Raw genomic sequence first — 19,518 nt, 5'->3', positions numbered from 1 at the left:
CCCATCTGAATAGAGGCGTCACACTTGTTTATTTATGGTAAATTATGACAGATCTCTTTCACGACTGAAGGGATTGATTCCTTAAATATTTAATATTTAGACTGTTACATTTATTTTTCTCTAATTAAATATTAAAGGCACATTTTAAAGGGGACCTATTATGCTCCTTTTAACAAGATGTAAAACAAGTCTCTGATGTCCCCAGAGTGTGTATGTGAAGGTTTAGCTCAAAAACAGATATTTTTTTACAGTATGTTTAAATTGTCATTTTTGGGGGCTCAGCTGTTTTAGTGTGTGCCCTTTAAATGCAAATGAGCTGCTGCTGCGCGGCACAGTGGGCGGAGCTTCATGAGCTCGCACTCAGTCTCTCAGGACTGATGATAATATCAGAAACTCTCAGTAACGGTGTTCATTTCGACCCGGAGTCGGACAATAATGCCTACAGAGTCAGAGTGTGAGTGCTGTATGGAGATGGAACAGGTATAGTTTAATTTAATTACGGTTATAAAGTATTTGTCATCTGCTTGTATGTACCTAGCCTACAAGTCTGCTGTTTCGGACCAGGTCCGAATGATGATCAAAAATATACTGATGAGTTTAATAAAGTTTATTGTACATCACACAAAAGATGAAGCGTCAGTTTTACTCATAGAAGTTAAAGTTCTGGTTTATTATTCTCTCTTACAGTTGATTCAATGACATGACAAATTAAAACTATTCCTGTTTTTCATTGCACGTTTTTATTTTATTTTGTAATCTTTAAAGCAGGCCTTCAATAATTTCCTAAATCAAAGACACTTGTAAGTTTATCATTGCACGTTTTTCATTGTAAAAAAAGATCTGCTTATAGGCCTATATATAGTCGATACATAGCCTATATTATATATATATATATATATATATATATATATATATATATATATATATATATATATATATATATATATATATGTATAAATAATAATTATATATGGGCCATTCTACAGAATTGGTGCAAAGTTGGAAACATCTTGAATTTTTTTTTGTTTTTTCCCACAAATTTTGCATGTATGCAAATTGTATAATATCCAAGGTACGCTTTTCTAGTAATTGTGCAGTTAATTCTCATATTGTATTTTCAGAAAATGCTGGAATATTTTCCTTCTCCCCAAATTTGTCACTACCGAAACAAAATAATAAATAATTTATTAAGAAGGCTTATAATGACCTATTAAGATTTTGTTTACATCTACCTTATAAATATATATTTTTTCTATTTTTAAAAAATATTTTTACTAGTTAAATCAATAAAGATTATAATTTTAATAATATTTTAAGTGTGATTTATGAGATTTGTTGTATTTTGAACCCAATCTTTCTTTGTAGAAGGCATAAAGTTTATCGTACTGATTTCAAAGTTAAGGATTCATTGGTTTGAATATGCACTGAACCAAACACTATCATAACATCTTAGTTGATAATTCAATATACTTTATTTTTGACAAAACATCCCATGTTATGGTAGTGACTGCACATTTTTGGTAGTGACAGTAATGTTTTGGTAGTGACCACAATAATTAGTTTGCCATGGCTGAATCAGACTGTCCACATTTTATGTTAATATAAATAAATAACTATGATGCACATATGCAGTCAGTACATATAGCAGACACACATCTGACAGTAAATATCTTATAAGAACACCTAGAGCTATTCTATATTTTGGGTCTTGAGGTGCAAGTGAGAAGAGGTATGCTCCTAGATTTTTCTTCCCAAAAAAACAACAACTTACAATGTAGACTCAGAACCACTTTGTTTTATTTTCACATTTTCAACATTTTGTTTATGAGTCATTCAGATAAATCTCCAGAACCACTGAACTCTCTCTCTCTCTCTCTGTCTGTGTGTGTGTGTGTGTGTGTGTGTGTGTGTGTGTGTGTTTACATAAAACATTAATTTCAGAATAATTTTCCTCATTCAGATAAATCTCCAGAACCACTGAACTGTGTGTGTGTGTGTGTGTGTGTGTGTGTGTGTGTGTGTGTGTGTGTGTGTGTGTGTGTGTGTGTGTGTGTGTGTGTGTGTACTGGTGTCTGATCACCCTCACTGGAAGTGCTAGGTGGTGCGGAAGCCCTGCAAAATGTCTCCATCTCTTTTTGTATTTTCACCATCATCCTGTGTCTTTTCTGTCTTTTCCTCCATGCTTTTCTGTCAGATAATTCACTGATACTCTTCAACTTTCCTTCTTCCCTTCGTTTCTTATTTCTTTCATTTTCTTTCCTTAAGTATTCCTCGTACTTCACTGGGTCTTCCCTCAACCTTTGTTTGTATTCTCTCTGTCTCTCTGTTGTAGTTTTTCTATTTTTTTTTAGGCATGTTGGTGTTTTATGTCATTCTCCCTGTCAAGTTAATCATAGAAATTAACATTACTGACAACAACCTTACACCTAAGCTAGTATCATGGACTGCAACCTTAAGTAATTGTAACCTCATCACATTACAGAATTTTAACAGAATATTGCATACTAAAACATTACTAAAACATACTACAGTAGTAATTATTTGCATAACTGTACTAAAATGTAGTTTATTCCTCCAAATAAAGGATTATGTGTTCCCTTTTGTCACTACCAAAACAATGTCACAACCGAAACTTCAAGAAAACGTTTCGGTTGTGACTGTTTTGGTAGTGACAATTTTAGATACTTTTGAGCCTAGCTCGAAGATGCTAATCAGCACATGGTTAGCAATCACTGGTCAGAACAGTTGAACACATATAACAACTAAATTTTATGGAATAACATCCAAAAAAAATGTCTCAATAGCAGAACAAATGAGTTTGGTAGTGACATTCCTTAAAGTTACACACAGATTTTTAGACTTTAGAACACATTTACCTCAAAATGATGGGATCAATCTACTCACCATATAGCACATGAGAGAGAGGGACACAGGAATATTTCCTGATCAAAAATGTAGGAGTGTGGTTAAAATCAGTCTCAGCCAATGGACTACAACATTCACTGTTTTGGTAGTGACATGAAAATGCGGGACATGTTTTTTTAGATAAAGTTTCATGATTTAAAAATAAAATATAAAATATATATTTTTTTAACTTCATTTTTAAAAAAAAAAAATAAAATATTTTTTTTAAAACAAGAATGGAAAAATTTGCAAAAAATTTTTCAATATCATTTTCACAAGTTGAAATTTAGGGGTTAGGGTTTGGGACAGCCACTTCCTAATTGAAAGTAGCCCATAAATTATGATTTTATGATTTTATATATATAAAGCTTACTGATATCTTAAATATTATTGTGGGTTTCAATAGATAATTGAAGGATCTTAGTAAACATCTAAGATTTTAATAATTAAATAATTAAATAATTAAATGCTTTTCAAATGTGTTTTTTGGATGAGGGACAGCAGTTTGCACCAATTCTGTAGAATGGCCCATATATATATATATATATATATATATATATATATATATATATATATATATATATATATATATATGGCATTTATTGACGTTTTAAAGGCTGATTTATACTTCTGCGTTGGACCTACGCCGGAGCCTCTACGCTGTAGGCAACGCGTTGGTTTTCATTTATACTTCTGCGTCGTTGTCCGTGGTGACCATAGACTGTAAAAAAATATGGACGTAGTGTCCGTGACGTCCAGTGGGTAAGCGTTTCATATTACTTTGAAGGTACCCCCGGGAGCCGCCATTGGCTAACAAGCCTTCACCTGCTGTTAGCATCCCATTGAATTCCATTCATTTTGGCGTCACTTTGACAGCGAATAACTTTACATCTGAGGCGTTTAAAGACTCCATTTGTCCATGGTTTATTTCTAAAGAAACACGACAATGTATAAAAGGCTCCATTACCTTGTATCTTACGTTATGGCCCCGTAGAAGCAGTTTTTGTAAAAGTAGGCTAACGATTGCGTCAAAACCACGCGACTCTCTGGAAATTACCGTAGAGACAGGAAGAGAAGCTCGCGGGCAATTGGGGGGACGTGGAGGCATAAAGTCCGATAAAGTCAAAGGAGAAGCCCATAGAGAGTCATGACGTTGCTCCTGCTCCTAGCTCATCGACAGCTCCTTCTCACACTCTCCGTCTCTGCGAGATTCGGAAGGGAATGGTTCCGATTTCGTCTGGCACAGCTGCTAGACAACTTACAACTGTCAGGCAGGCTGCTCACGTCACATCCCCGTTGTCAAGCTCAGTTTGAGTCTGCGCAGTACGCCTGGCAATCAGGAAGTAACTGCTTCTAATGTGCTTCACTTTCTCTCCGTTGAAACCTATGGGGTCGCTGTGTCCAGTTTATATACTGTCTATGGTGACGTCACCCGTAGGTTTCTGAAGAGCATTTTTGAAGCCTAAAGTGGGCGGAGCCGGCCGTCGCCATCTTGGCCTTGCGTCACTCCCGGATAACAGAAAATAGACAAACAGGCGGGGCGTGAGTGGAGCTGAGGAGCCTGGCTATCTGAAATCAGCTAGCTCGACGTGATCTAGTTAGCTGATGATGCAAAGCCATTTAAACGTTCCTATTTTTGCCCTTCGAAATATTATAATAGTTAAAAGACATGGCTACAAGTGAGACTGTGTATTACTTAGAGAGTGTTTGTGTATGACAGTGATTTATGTGCATACATGTCCGTCACTCTTTCGTGGTCCGTCAGCGCGGCATCGCTCAAGTTCGTAGAGAGCTTATTCAGTCCATTTTAAATTCTGATGTTGGCCGTCTCTCAAATGGGTTATGGTTTAACCGTTAAACCATAGATATATTGCCTTTGAAGTGCAAATAAATGCGCTAGAAAATCCGCGCTCATTCATGTGCATTTATTGCACGGACGGAGAAAGCGCCGACGCCTGCATGATTTCATCTGACGGTACATAAACATATTATAATCCATCTGTTCCGGGAGAGCAGAACGAACGAGCATTTATTGACGTTTTAAATCTGAAAACCCCCAAAAGCAACGAAATTGTCAGACATCCATTAGTGCATGTTCACAGAGAAAAACAACTGAAATACAGCGCTGGTTGTTCTCTCGAACGATAACGACGGAATCCAAAGACGTGGGCTATTAAATTGTATGAAATAATCCCGAAAAAAAGCACAAACACTGCAGAGGAGGCAAGTTCAGCAGCTAACATTGCTGAGGTGAGGTGACGGCTAATAACAGCAGACAAACGGCTAGCGCACTGACAGCGGCAATCCATCTGTCACTCAAGTGGCTTGGCCACACCCTTAAATTTAAATATTAATCAACTAAACGGACGAGTTATAAAAAAATTCACCCCCCTCACAGTTGTCATGAAGGGCAAAATTAGCTGTATAGACCAAAGCCACATACAGACACCAGGCTGTAAACATGTTTTTTTCTGCTGTAAAGTTGGTCATTTTAAAATGGGGGAGATACAGATTTGACTCACTTCTGACAACAGCCTCAAGCGGCCAGTCAATGAATTGCAGTTTAACTCACTTCCGTGTTGGTTTCAAGAGAGAGACGGGGAGGTTGCCGCTTGGTGGTGACGCGTGCAGAGGGAGCATGTGAAACCCGAGTGAGCGGTCCTAGCAGACCAATCACAGCGCTTGCGTCCGCGTAGAGTTGACGCGTTGTTACATTTTTGGAGAGGTGCACGTCAGGGTACGCCGGAGGGTACGCGCGCTACACACAGCCAACGGCGTATGCTACGGCGTAAGTTCGACGCAGAAGTATTAATTGGGCTTAACCCTGGTCATTAACTCGGGTCACTAATATGAATAATTATTATTCTTTTATTTATATCACTATTAAATTAATAGTAAGAAAAGAAGAACATTAAGTAAAATTAATTTATTTTATTATAAATAATCCAAAAATTTAGAAGTTGAACTTAATCCTTATTGGTGAGGTGAAAGGTTAGCTCCGCCCCTGTTTAAAAAGTTTCCAGAAGTATCGCGTACAAGCAGAAATGAGAGAGAGTGAGAGATTGCGAACGACATGAGATATACCGAACGACACGACAGTGATAGCAGAATAAATTATATGAGAATAGATGTTTAATAATCCAGCAATAGATCGTTAAAAGTGATAAGTTGATTTATGTTTAAGCTTTGAGAAGTTTGTTGTGAACCTGATGAGAAGATACAACTAACGTGATAGGATCAATCTGGCAATCTTTTTCCTTGAAACTTTTTCTTCCTTTTGTTGTCTGATTTATATTTCTTCTTGGTGAGTACCAATTTCTTTGTAAGAAATGTATTTTGGGAATATGGATACTGTTTTTGTACTCTTAATGTGTAAAATACATTTGAAAAGTGATGACGAGTGATGTAAAAAATAGTTTGGAAATGCTTTAAGTGTTTTCTGATATAATATCTATGTTTAAATGTTTGAAAGACGTACTTTTTATTGAGATTATATTTTTCTCTATTGCAAAGTTTGTGCCATGCGGTGCTAGCTTTGCTAGCTCTGCATATAGACTCTAGTGTGTTAGTTAAGCACATGGTGACTAGCATGTATTTGTTTCCTGTATCCAAATAATTGAAACAGACATTTTAGTAATGTGAAACTGTTTATTTGAATGAGTTTAACTGATGATTGTTTTGGCTTTGTTTTTGCCAGGCCGGGTTTTTTTGTGTTTCTTGTTTTATTTCTCTCTTTTGTGAGTTCTGAATTGCTGCTGTGATCTTGAATTCTGTCCTGGCCGTGGATCTTATCCCTGGTTTGGACTGGCATATCCCATCTTTCGTACCTGGAAACAGAGTAAAAGAGTTGTGAGAGTTGCGAGAAAGAGTTTTCTGATTGGGTAGGACAGAACCGCACACATTGCGTTTTTTTCCTGGATTTCCCTGAGGACAAAGTTTCGTTTTTAGCGCAATTTTCCGCCGGACAAATTGCGCTTGTTAACTCATGATTTCTGTTCTGTGTGTCTGTGCGCACCAATCTTGCACTTCTATCTACTCCTCAACCAGACCACCTAGAGACTTTGGGCCCTATCTTGCACCCAGCGCAATTGACTTTGTACACGACGCATGTTTCATTCCTATTTTGCACCCGCGCAAAGCGGACTTTTCCCTCCACAGACACACGTCGGTTAACTAAAAAATACACTTGCGCTCGCGGAGGCGGTTCAGCACAAAGAGGAGGCGTGATCTGGCGCAAACGTTCCCTCATGCTATTTTGCAGGTTTAGAAAACAATTGCGCCACTGGCCGAAAAAAAAACGGTTTAAAGTCAGTGGCGCGTTGCGCATGTTATTCATATGCTATTTTAAGGGCGCATGCTTGGCCATAATCAATGTAGTGTGCACAACATACACTTTGATTCTCTCATCTACACAGAAGCAACAGTTCTCATTTTTCAAATCATACATTATTACGATAGATAGATAGATAGATAGATAGATAGATAGATAGATAGATAGATAGATAGATAGATTATTATAAAAGCATAGCCTACATCTAGCTTACACATTTACCCAAATTATCATCCGCCTGTTTAACCGAAGTTAATTTGGGTGTGTTTCTCCATCCCCAACGTCCCTGACGAGAACGTCGGTCTCCTCGGCTGTGAACCGCTCATCGCGCGCGCCTGGCAAATCCGCCGTTATAATAGGAATCCGCTTTAGAACAAGCGCGTCTGCTCTTAAAGGGAATGTGAGATGATGCTCTGATTGGTTTATTTCACGTTACGCCCAAACCACACCTACGAATAATGTAGCTACTTTAAACATCTCCAACAGACCAACCTCTTTTAGATTTACGCTGGGCGCAAGAGTCATTTTTCCCGCCGGGAAAATAGTAACAGCGCCGAGACCCGCCCACAAAGTTACTTGCGCTTTGACACTTGCGTTTCAGATCGTTAAAATAGGGCCTTTTGGGTTTTTGGCATTATGTTAAGGAAGGTCTAATCTCGGGAACTCACAAAAAAAAATCCAGGAAAAGATTTACTATCTTTTAGTGTTGTGATCCCATGAGGTGAGAAAATTGCGCTAAAACACTCACTGAGTTTTTATTACTTCTTTTTCTCTTCATGGCCTGAACTCAATCATTTTTGATGAACTTTCCTATTTTTTTTTTTGGAATTTGAAATTGAGATATTGAACTTGAAATTGAGACACAGGTCAAATTTCAGAAACTGACGTTTGGAATTGTTGACTGTTTCTGTGTTTATCATTTATTTCAAATACTGTGTGATACTGTTATCCATTTGATTTTATTTTGTTTTATTTCATTCTGCCAATTTCGAAAAATACAACGTATGCAAGACAACAAACAAAGAGAAAAGAAATACTCTTTCCTTTTAATTAGCTGCATTCCAGTAGTCTTGAGTGGTTCATTTATTTTATTAATTTTTACGATCATCTTTGCTAATAATTGCTTCTGTGAGTCGATCCGAAAATCTTCTGAGTCGGTCCATGGTTTTGATTTTGTAGGATCTAGTATCGAGCCGTGTGCTACACTATGCAAAAACCACAGTGTCAATGAAATCACGTCGGTGGTGCTTGTGCAATTCTACGTCACATTGCATAGAATCTGAGAACAGCTCATTCTGAGAAAGTGCTTATGATTGATTGAGATTGTAAAAAAAACACTGGGTGGATTTTTATCATTCTAGGGTGGTTTTGCTCACACACTGCCGACAAACATTTATGTTCAAACACCATGTGAAAGTGAATTTTGCATAATAGGTGCCCTTTAAAGCAATTTCTAAGCAGTGTCCTACAGCAGGGTAGTCTTGCAGTCTTTAACTAAAGATAACTGCATCTACTAAAGTGCTTCTAACACTTACAGAGTATGTATAGTATATTAATGATATAAATGAAACCACTTCTTTGGAATTAAAAGAAATAACACAATTATCTATCATCATCAAGTTTGTCCGAAAGATTGAAGATAGTGAGAGTGTAAGTTTTGAAAAAAACATCAACATTTCAAACATTTTGTGAAAAAAAGCTGAGAAAATAACGTTCTTTTCAAAGACTTCATCAAGATGGGATTAAGAGCGTTGATTAAAACAAAGGACTGTGAAGCTTTGAGTGTGTTGATGGACTCAATTCATCACCTTTGATCACCTTTTTTTAAATTAAACTTATCAACATTCAAGTGTTGATTAAAAAAAAACAGAGTTAGAACCGATTTCTGAAATTGCCATGAAATTGGTTTGTGGTTGGAAACAAAAGAAAAACACTGACGGAGAAATAATTTACACTGTAGGACAATGAAATGCTCAAATCACTCAATCTAATGTAATGTTAGTCAGTAGTTGGGCTCTTGTTCTGTCAGGTGGATTGATTATCAATATGTCTTATCCGTTCATAGAGGATATGCATATAACAGAAGAAGAACTTACTGTACACATAAGATTTGAAAAGAAATCTGAGGTATTTTTTTACTGACTGCCAAAAGCCACAGAACAGAGAAGCAATGGCTCGCTGCGATTCACAGAAACATCTGGATCTAGGCAGAGAAAGGTGGATTTGCATTTATATTTTGTGTCAATATGTTGAATTCTGGGGTAAAATCATACTTGTTTTTGTTATGTACTGTATTGACAACTCATTAAAATGAAATAAGATGAAATATTTGCCATTTTATATTCTGTGTACACTATGCGCAAGTGTACCTGGACAAAAGCCGTTTTAAACGCAAAGGGTCGTTACACCATATATTGATTTGAAGAAGTTAAATCATACATAAATTCAATTTGTGATTTTATTTTTGAAGCATTTCTCACTTTACAGCATTTCAACACGAGTGCCAGTGCTTTTCACAGTACTGTAGCTTTGCAGGAAGGTTTCTTCAAGCGTCTCGGAGACGTTCCCGCAGTTCTTCTGGATTTAGTCTGTCTCAGTTTCTTCTGTTTCTTCATGTAATCACAGACGGACTCGATGATGGTGAGATCAGATCATACCGGCTGCTGTCAGACTCCTTGTGCATACACAAATCTCACTGGATTATTACAATTAATGGCAAAAAGAATGTTTGAAAATGTAAACTGATATTTTAGACCCGCGTGTAAGAGACTTCTTCTTCTTCAGAGTCTAAAAAATGTACATTTCACTGTAAACTGTAAAATACAATCTTGCACATCTGTAAATTTTACTTTAATTTCCTAATGGTATAAATTACATTGTTCAGAACTAATCTTCTTTCTTTCTTTAATTGTATTTGACTATTTAATACTTGATGTATTTTTAAATGATTTTGCATTCGCTGAATTTAAAATATAATTGTCAATGTCACTGTATTTAAACCGTTAAACATGTAATAGTTTTAGATTTAATCTTCTTTATTTATTGATTTATTTATTTATTAAGACTGACAATATTGAACTACTTTGATGTCAGCACTAAACGATTTTTGCATTTAAATGTAATGTGCAGTTTGTTGCCATTGCTGCCAATTTTAACACATTTGTGAATGTCAGTTGACAAGCATTAAAAATTAGTATACAGAATGTCTGTAAGCAAACAGTTAACTGGTCCCATTGACTTCCATAGTATTTTTTTTTTCTACTATGGAAGTCAATGGGACAAGTTAACTGTCTGGTTACTGACATTCTTCAAAATATCTTCCTTTGTGTTCAGCAGAAGAAATAAATTCATACAAGTTTGAAACAACTTGAGGGTGAGTTTAATGATGACAGAATTTTCTTTTTCATTTTCTTGTGCATCAACAGAAAGGTTTTTATGTATTTATTTTAGAGATTGTTTTGTAAATAAATTTGTAGTAAATGTAGTAAATTTGTAGTAAATGTAGTCAATTTGTAGTAAATGTAGAGGGTTTTAAATTGAATTTGTGTTGATTGTAACTAGGTTATTAAGATATTTATAATAACTTTGTTATTATTATTATTTTTAATTACAAATGTATTTAATTATATAATAGTGTACATGATGTATATTACATTAAAGTGTATGTTAGTTCACATTAATTGCTTGTCAGTATATTTGGAAGTACACTTTTATCATATTTCAAAGTTCATATAAAAATGTATTAAAGTCCCACTTAAGTTGTTCCAAAAAATCACTCTTAATTTCAACTAATTGCATTTAATTTAAGCTTAATCTGTGATACATTTGAAATCAATAACATATTATATGCAATACGTTTGTGGAAAACATTACACTTAATTCACATTTAAGTGTATTGTTAACTGACATTAAAGTATATTTTAGTTCACATTAATTGCTTGTCAGTTCATTAAACAGTACACTTTAACTATATTTTAAATACACTATATGCAAGTATGAAATGACTTCTTACATTTGTATTAAAGTGCCATTTAAGTTGTTTAAAAAAGCATTCAAAAGTTTAACTAAGTGCATTTAATATTAAGTTAATTTGTGATACATTTGAAACTAAATACAAATAAAATGCACTTAAGCGGTGAAAACATTACAGTTAATTCACACTTAAGTGTATTGTTAACTGACATTAAAGTACATTTAGTTCAGTTAATCAATTTTAAAGACACTAGAAGCAATTATGAAAGTAAAAATAAAGTTGTATAAAAGTCCCACTTAAGTTGTCCCAAAAAAATCACCCTTAATGACAACTTATTGCATTTTATTTCAACTTAATATGTGATATACAGTATACGAAATCAATTACACTTCATGTACATTCAGTGCACCGAAAACATTGCATTTAAGTCACACTTAAGTGTATACATTTAAAGTATATTATTTGTATAATAAGTACACTTTATAAAAGGACACTAAAGTGCACTTTTTATTCACAAGGGCAAGGTCAGTGAGAGACTGCTTCATCATAGATGAGTAATGTCACTCAAGTCTTCTTCATTGGGATTTGTTCTGGTGATTGGTTCTGAGCTAATCATACTGTGTTAAGCTGCATTATGTATGGTTTTAAAATGGCACTCTACTTTGTGAGGTGGGGGGAGCTGATTACACTGGAAATCATTGATCAATCACTCGGGGTGTGTTTTAAGGACTGCCTGTCCCCTTCAGAGCTGTATTTAAGCAGCAGACTGACCAAACACATCACACTTCTCCAGCTTTGACCAGGCGAGCTGCTCTTGAGAAGAATTTCAGACTGCAGTCATTCATGTAAGTATACTTTCACTCAAGGGCACTTGACTTAAGATGTAGCTAGCTAACAGTTTCTAATACTTTGCATGAGATTATCCAACCCAATTTTCCTCCACCGCGTATCTATAGCACGAGTTCATGTTTTCATTTGCCATGCTCTTTACGCAAAATGTACCCATTGACTTTAATTGGTTGTCTAGGAGCCGCTTTCCAACAGGTTATTTTAAAATGAAAAGTCAAAATATGTTTAAGTTAGGTTTAGGGAAAGGTTTGGGTTTATATTTGCGAAAATAAGTATCAATCTGGATCTGGGCATTTCTAAAAAGTGTATAAATCACTAGTTTTTCTAAAAAAAAATTCTTTTTTTTTTAAATTGAAATTCAGAAGTTATACAACTTTTATTTAAAAAAAGTTTTGTCAGCATTGCGATTCTCTTTGTACACATATACACTCTTTAATGGACGTATGCACGAAAACACAATTTAAAAACGCAGGCCTATTATTCATGTACTACTTCTACTTGTATTAAGTTGCTCAAGCAAATATTTAACCATGTACTTATATTAAGATTGCAAACATTTTAAATTAAAACTTAAAATTGACAAAACAGCCGACTATCATGCCTTTTCTTTTGCATTTAAATTTTAATACAATACATCTTGAATGTCACAAAGAACTTGTTTTTCCACCTCCACGAATGAGACGAGTGTTATTCATTATGTCGCCTTGTTGAGGTAAATTGTAGTTTCACACATACTCCGTTTGCAGTGTGTAGGCTATGCGGTGAATATTTTTTTCCGTACCCATGTTAACAGGTCAGAGCTTTCACGCTGCACGCGGATGCGGTCCGGCGATCCGTTCCAGGTGCGGTGCGTATACAGCAGTGCAGAGATCGTTTCCGCACCGAGACTATTTCTGCTGTGCTGCACGCGCTGAATTAAAGTGACAGCACATGGTTCGTGGTCAAAATGAACACAGATTGATATGAAAATATAATAATCTCACCATACATGCGTTTAATTGTATACTACAATTTTTCACAGTCATCTTTTTACTTTTAGAAGACTTTTAGTAAATTAAGGAAAACTACAATTTACCTCAACAAGGTGACATAACAACACTCGTCTAATTCGTGGAGGTGGAAAACATGCAATATTTATTGTATAAAGATTTAAATTATGCAAAAGAAAGGGCATGAGTCTGCAGTTTTTGTCAATTTTAAGTTTTAATTTAAAATGTATGCGATTTTATATAAGTACATGGTTAAATATTTTACCACTTGCTTGAGCAACTTAAATATAATTATATATAAGTAATGAATTGAATAATACATTGTTTAAATTGTGTTTAAATGTGAATACGTCTATTAAAGAGAGTATGTGTAGAGAGAATCACAATGCTGACAAAACTTTTTTAAAAGGTGCTCTAAGCGATGTCGTAGAGAGACGTTACTACTTGTTGACGTTCGAATTGTTGTCAAACAAAACGGAGGCTTGCTCGACCCTCCCTCCTCCTCATCCCGTCTCCTCCCTCCTCCCCTCCCCCCCTCCCCCCCTCCCCTCCCTTCCGGCATAAAGGAAAGTCAAAGTAGTCACTACAAACAAAGTTGAGTTTTACTGATACTTCATTCAATGTGTAATGTCACCGTTAGATAAATGCTTTTATATATTGCAGAACAGAATGCAGAAAAAGAGAAACATTATCTTAAAATCATTTCGCCACCTGAGGTTATAACTATAGCTCCCATACAAGGACGCAATAATAGCATGATAGCGTTAGCTTCGCGTTTCCCACTGAGCATAAACAACAGCGGTGTCGTAAACAAATTTAGTCAAAGTTGTCAATAGCCTATAAATGAACATTCAAATTCATAACAAACCGTGGGTTAAAACAATCATTCACACAAATTGTCGCCCTATACTGTGAGTTTGCTTGATCATTTACAATAGAGATTGATCGCTAACGTGTTGTAGTCACCAAAGTTAACGCTGACTGCATAGTTCTAGCTAATGACATCCTTGTGTTGGTTTGGTGAACATGAACGTCTATTTAGAAAGAAAAATGGATTTACCTGTTCTGCAAAAACAGAGCAACTGGAATGTCGGATTGGAAGCCCTTCTGCCGGCGGAGTTCTCGCCACCTTTCCAAGGTTTTTCCGATGTAAATTCGGTACTTCCCGCGTTCCTTATCCTTTGTCCTTCTTCTTTGCAATTTGTTCATCAGAATGTCGTCTCTTTGGTCGTGTGTCGGACATAATTCAAACTTCATTTATGTCGTTCATATGGTTTATGACATCAAAGTACCGCAAGAGCAGTCCAAAAGCATAAGGAGCCATCTACTTTCTATTCGCTCCTGCGGTACTCTGATGAAATTCACCGATCGGTCTGTGCAGCGCCGGTTCAAGTCCAACAAGCCTATTATCAGGGGTGCTGGAGGGCTGGACATGATGCTACGTAACCGCTTTTTGACTTTCTCAGTTTGTGTACATCTATAGGGTTCAGAGAATTATTTTTTCCCACAGTAATTTCACACATATCTAGTACAATTATGTGGTTTTGTTTTATTAATACAGTGTGTGCGTTTTTAAAGCTGATGTTAATTCTTATCTGATATTGCTTTCAGATCTATTTAATTCCAAGATGTCCGACACAATAAATCTGCATCTAATTGGTGGAGGCGGAGGTGGTGCATTCTCATTTACTGGTGTGGACAACGGTGCCAGTTTAGAGAAGATCGGAGTCTGGGTGGGAGGATGGCAGGTTAGGGGTGTCAGGGTCTGGCTTTCAGATGGAAGAGTTGAAAATTTTGGAGAAGGTTCTGGACCGTATCAAGAGTACACGTTCTCACCTGGTGAGTGTTTCACCTCACTTTCCCTGTGGGGGAACGGAGCAGGAACACGTCTTGGAGCCATCAAATTCAAGACCAGTTTGGGGAGAGAGTTTTTTGCAAAGATGACAGACTGGGGTTTAAAAAAAGAATATCCCATGGATGTCGGCTCTGGATATTGTTTGGGAGTTGTAGGAAGAGGTGGTGCCGACATTGACTGCATGGGATTCATGTTTCTCAAAGCAATTGAATCAACAGTTCTCACCGATGTCCACTATCCCACTCTCCACCAACTGATACCACAGGTGGCAGTAGAAGACATCAAAGCCCACAGTTACAGGAACAACTCCTCCACCACACAAAATCAAACACTTGAAAGCTCAACGACTATAAATAAGAAATCTTCATGGTCTGTGAGTGCAAGTTTATCTGCAACATTTAAAATGGAAGTGAAGGCTGGGGTTCCAGAGGTTGCTCAAGGTACTGCAGGATTCAGTGTCACCATTGGATTTCAAGGCACTTATGGTCAGGAGAACACAGAAGAGAGAACCGAAAAGCTGATTACAAATGTAAAAGTGCCACCATGGAAGAAGCTTGATGTTTCCATCACTATTGGCAAAGCCACTTTTGACCTGCCTTACACTGGCACAGTGAAGATGACCTGCAAGAACGGCAGTGTGTTTGCGTACAGAACCAAGGGCAGATACAAAGGCGTCACTTACACTGATATCAAAGTGGATACCAAGGAATCTCCTCTGTAATGTCAAGACAGATTGCACATGTAATGCACAAGTTCTTTGATTACTTCTAATTTTGTCAATCATGTATCAGTTGCTTTACATTCAGGCCTCATTGTATTTTTTGGGCCGGTGTTTGGGTGTTCAGGGGAAATATATATATATATATATATTCAACATTTGTTGTTTTCAAATAACCTTATATAATACCAATACACAAATATTCATATAGCTTCGTACTTTGTGTAATCACAATAAATAATCTCTAGATACTGATTCTCTAATAATGTGTTTAAAATTACATTTAATAAAAAAAAATACAAAAAATTAAATAAACCCTCTGTTGTAAGCAGTGTTCCCTCTACTTATTTTCTTATTTTCATTATTTTTCTCTATTGGGCGAACATTTCAGCCACATGAGCAACAGTCTTTATACCAGACTTGAAAAGTGACTAAATGTGGTTGAATCACTTAGTTGTAACTTGTAAGTTACAAGTTACAACTAAATGATTCAATGTCATTTAATTAATGTGCTATTTCTATTTGATTTGACCCTTAAAGTAACTTAGTTAAGTAAAGTAAAGTAATCTCTGTTGCTCTATGATGCTGTATTTCATTTGAATGTGCAGAAATGCTTATGGTTGGGATCTCAGTCAAGGAGTAATATCTCACAATATAGTGACACTTTATAGTTAACTTAGTGTATTACTAACGTAAATACTTTGTAACATGAAGCACATTTTTATATGGATTAAAGGATAGTCCAATCACAGCGAGTTCAGCGATAAAGTCACGGCCAATGACAACCCATCTGAATAGAGGCGTCACACTTGTTTATTTATGGTAAATTATGACAGATCTCTTTCACGACTGAAGGGATTGATTCCTGAAATATTTAATATTTCGACTGTTACATTTATTTTTCTCTAATTAAATATTAAAACTTGTTAAAATGATGTATAGGCCTACAGTTAAAATACAAAAGGTATAGGCTAGTATTTAAAATGTTATCAGAAGAAGTGTAAAACAAGTTAGAGTAGCTATGTACATATACATGTACAGTTTGTAAAGACATCAGAAAAAATGGTAAAATTTCACTCGTGTGCATTAAAACATGTCATTAGTTAATTTTGAAATGTTAGTTAAGTTAACAAATATTCACTAAATTACTGATTTATTCACTCTTCGATAGCACAATTCACCTCTACCAATGGAGGAATATGAACCATTGTTTCAGAATGGGTTTTTTTGGACAAAGAAAATATTGAAACTATGTGTCTTAAACTTTAAAAGCGTGAAATGTATGTGGTAAACAGTTTTACACAGGCATGTACCACTTTCACACACAACTTAAAATTATGCCGACCATTAAAATACAAAGGTTTAGTACTATTCTATTCGTGCATTTTAGGTCGTTAACAGAAGAAATGTAAAAACAAGTAAAAGAGTTTTTCCCTTCACATACATTTAAAAACGCTAAAAATAAAATTAAAAAAAGTCATTGTTCTTAAAACAACTTAGAGAATGTATTTTACTTAGTTATTTTAAAATTATCAGAAAAAAAGGGTAAAGTCCGGTTCTAAAACTTTTTAAACTTGATCATTATTTTGAACATATCAAACAACAGCAGTTAAAAATACATCAAGCGGATATACAAAGTTTTTCCTTCACATACAACTTTAAAATGATGCAGACGTTTAAACCACAGTGCACATCCTCTGACTCTACGGCTGATTTCCTCCCCAGTGTTTCCTGTTCTGTCCAATCACAGGTCAGATCACATCTATGATGAGAAGCCCATGGATCTGCTGTAGGACACAGTTTCAATGCCCTGAGGTTTTCAAGCAGTGATTCTTTCATGCTTTATGATGATTTATCAAGTTTTTATGCAAATAAGGGTTTCCCTGTATAAACTTACGGAAGGAAACATGAGAAAGGTTGCATATTTTCAGATATGAAGTCACAAATCTGTGGAGATGGCTGCGGTATCACATTTAGCTTGTTTTACAGGGAGACAGAACTGCATTCCCCGCCGCCATCGTAATCTGAAACTGACATGCTTTTCCTGGATGTAATCTGCATGACACTTGGGTTTATTCTCTGGAAGAATATCTAAAATATTAATCCGTTTGTGTTGGACTACATGAATGATTTGTGTTGCATTAACTGAAACTGGGCGGTGCTTGTTAGTTCCCAGAATGCTTTGCGTATGGCTGAATTAAGAGAGAATAATTGTTGAAATTAACTGTTATTTTATGTGTTTTTGAGAAAAGGGGAAAACTTTATAGTGTGTATTGTTTGTCACATCACTAGCCAGCTTGATAAATGCTAAGTCTGCTCCATGTTTTTCCAGTGTGTTTCCCGTAACATTTAGATTTAGACCTAGACTTGTGTATGCAATGAACGCAGCTTCTTGAGTGTTTATAATATATTATAATGCTTTGCATTTTGAAAATAAGTTATGTAAATTATAAATAAAATGCTGAACTGAAGAAGATCTGCAACAACAACAAAACCAGATCAGACACAATGATATTCATCAATTCAATAAGAGAAACTACCAGGATATTTCAGGACTGAAGGAGTTTGCTGGAAAACTTGGCATACAGTGAAAGACAATCACAGACAATCACCCAGACAAAATAAACCTGATAGTTTCAACATTATAGTGATGTGAAAGTCTGTTGTTCCTTGTAAACTCACATTGAAATGAAGCTCTTGGGAAAATAAATGGAGCATATAAATATGAGCAGTATTTCATGATTATATATTTTGGTTGTTTATTTATTTCACTAGTGTAGTTTTTAGAAATGATGCGACTTCATTAAAACTGACTAAAATTTGTGCATGAATTTGTTTAGATAATTGGTTAGTTCAAAATAAGCATTTTAAAGGGGTCATATAATGCCATTTTTGTACAAGCTAATATGATTCTTTAGGGTCTAAATTAAAAGTTTGTAAGATACTTTAATTAAAAATTATCATTAGTATTGTAAGAAAACACTAATTTCACCTGGTCAAAAACAGCTCTGTTTTCAGCACGCCGTTTCAGTGCATGTGTCTTTAAATGATAATAAGCTTTGCTCACTCCGCCCCTCTGTTCTGTGCGTACACCGTTTCTAACACAATAACCACGCGTTGTTCATTATAAACGTGGGATTATGAATTATATCGAGAACGTCGTACATAGAAAACATGCCGTAATGTACCCGGAGTGTAAACCTTAGATGCATTCATCATGAAGCGTGCAGCAAGGTTTGCAAATTTGCAAAGATTAATATAAATATTAATATAAAGGTTAATGAAACATCACACTCACTTCTGGAGGCAGGGCCGGCCCGAGGCATAAGCGAACAAAGCGGCTGCTTGGGGCCCCCTCGCCACCAGGGGGCCCCCAAGCGAGTTTTTTTTTTTTTTTTTTTTTTTTTTACATATTAATTAAATTAAACAAGTGACATAAATTAATGAATGGATTAATAATTCAAGACAAGAAAATTCTGATTTCATGATCAATATACCTGCCTACAACTGCTGCTGTGTCTGCCAGTGTTTGAGTCATATGCGCATAACCTCGCGTGCATAGAAAATTCGTGCGCAAAGTCACGGTAATGTTAAGCCATTTCACACAAATTTGATTTGATCAATGATTTATCCTTTAAATGTAATGATATTCAGAACAGAACAAGAATACAAAAATAACTATAAACGAGCCAAAACGAAATCATTTAAAGCGAAAGTGAAAGCGGATCTCTCTCATTAGAATCAAAATGTTTCAACATTCGCGATGGATTTGGATGGTAAACTATTCTTTATTATAGGCTTCTTTGTACTTCACCCACGTTCCAATATCGAGGGAAAAAATCGTCCTCTTCACAAGCGCAAAAATGTGCTTGAAATCCAATATCGAGGGAAAAAATCATT

At 35.7% G+C, this 19,518-nt stretch overlaps 2 protein-coding genes across 2 annotated transcripts in view; one reads left to right on the top strand and one right to left on the bottom strand.

The window, feature by feature from the left end:
• Nucleotides 1–19,518, bottom strand: part of LOC308686976 (uncharacterized protein) — a 176,017-nt gene that overhangs the window by 80,294 nt on the left and 76,205 nt on the right. The window lies entirely within an intron of this gene.
• On the top strand, nucleotides 14,674–15,621 carry LOC308705808 (aerolysin-like protein; the record flags this gene model as incomplete). The annotated part of the gene is made up of 1 exon (XM_081391019.1): nucleotides 14,674–15,621. The coding sequence occupies one exon, from the start codon at nucleotides 14,674–14,676 to the stop codon at nucleotides 15,619–15,621; it is 948 nt and encodes a 315-aa protein (XP_081247145.1).

Source organism: Scardinius erythrophthalmus (genome assembly GCF_964197995.2).
Source record: "Scardinius erythrophthalmus genome assembly, chromosome: 2".
In the NCBI taxonomy this organism is placed as follows: Eukaryota; Metazoa; Chordata; class Actinopteri; order Cypriniformes; family Leuciscidae; genus Scardinius; species Scardinius erythrophthalmus.
The sequence above is the reverse complement of the archived record's forward strand: the minus strand, read 5'-3'. Positions and strand labels throughout refer to the sequence as shown.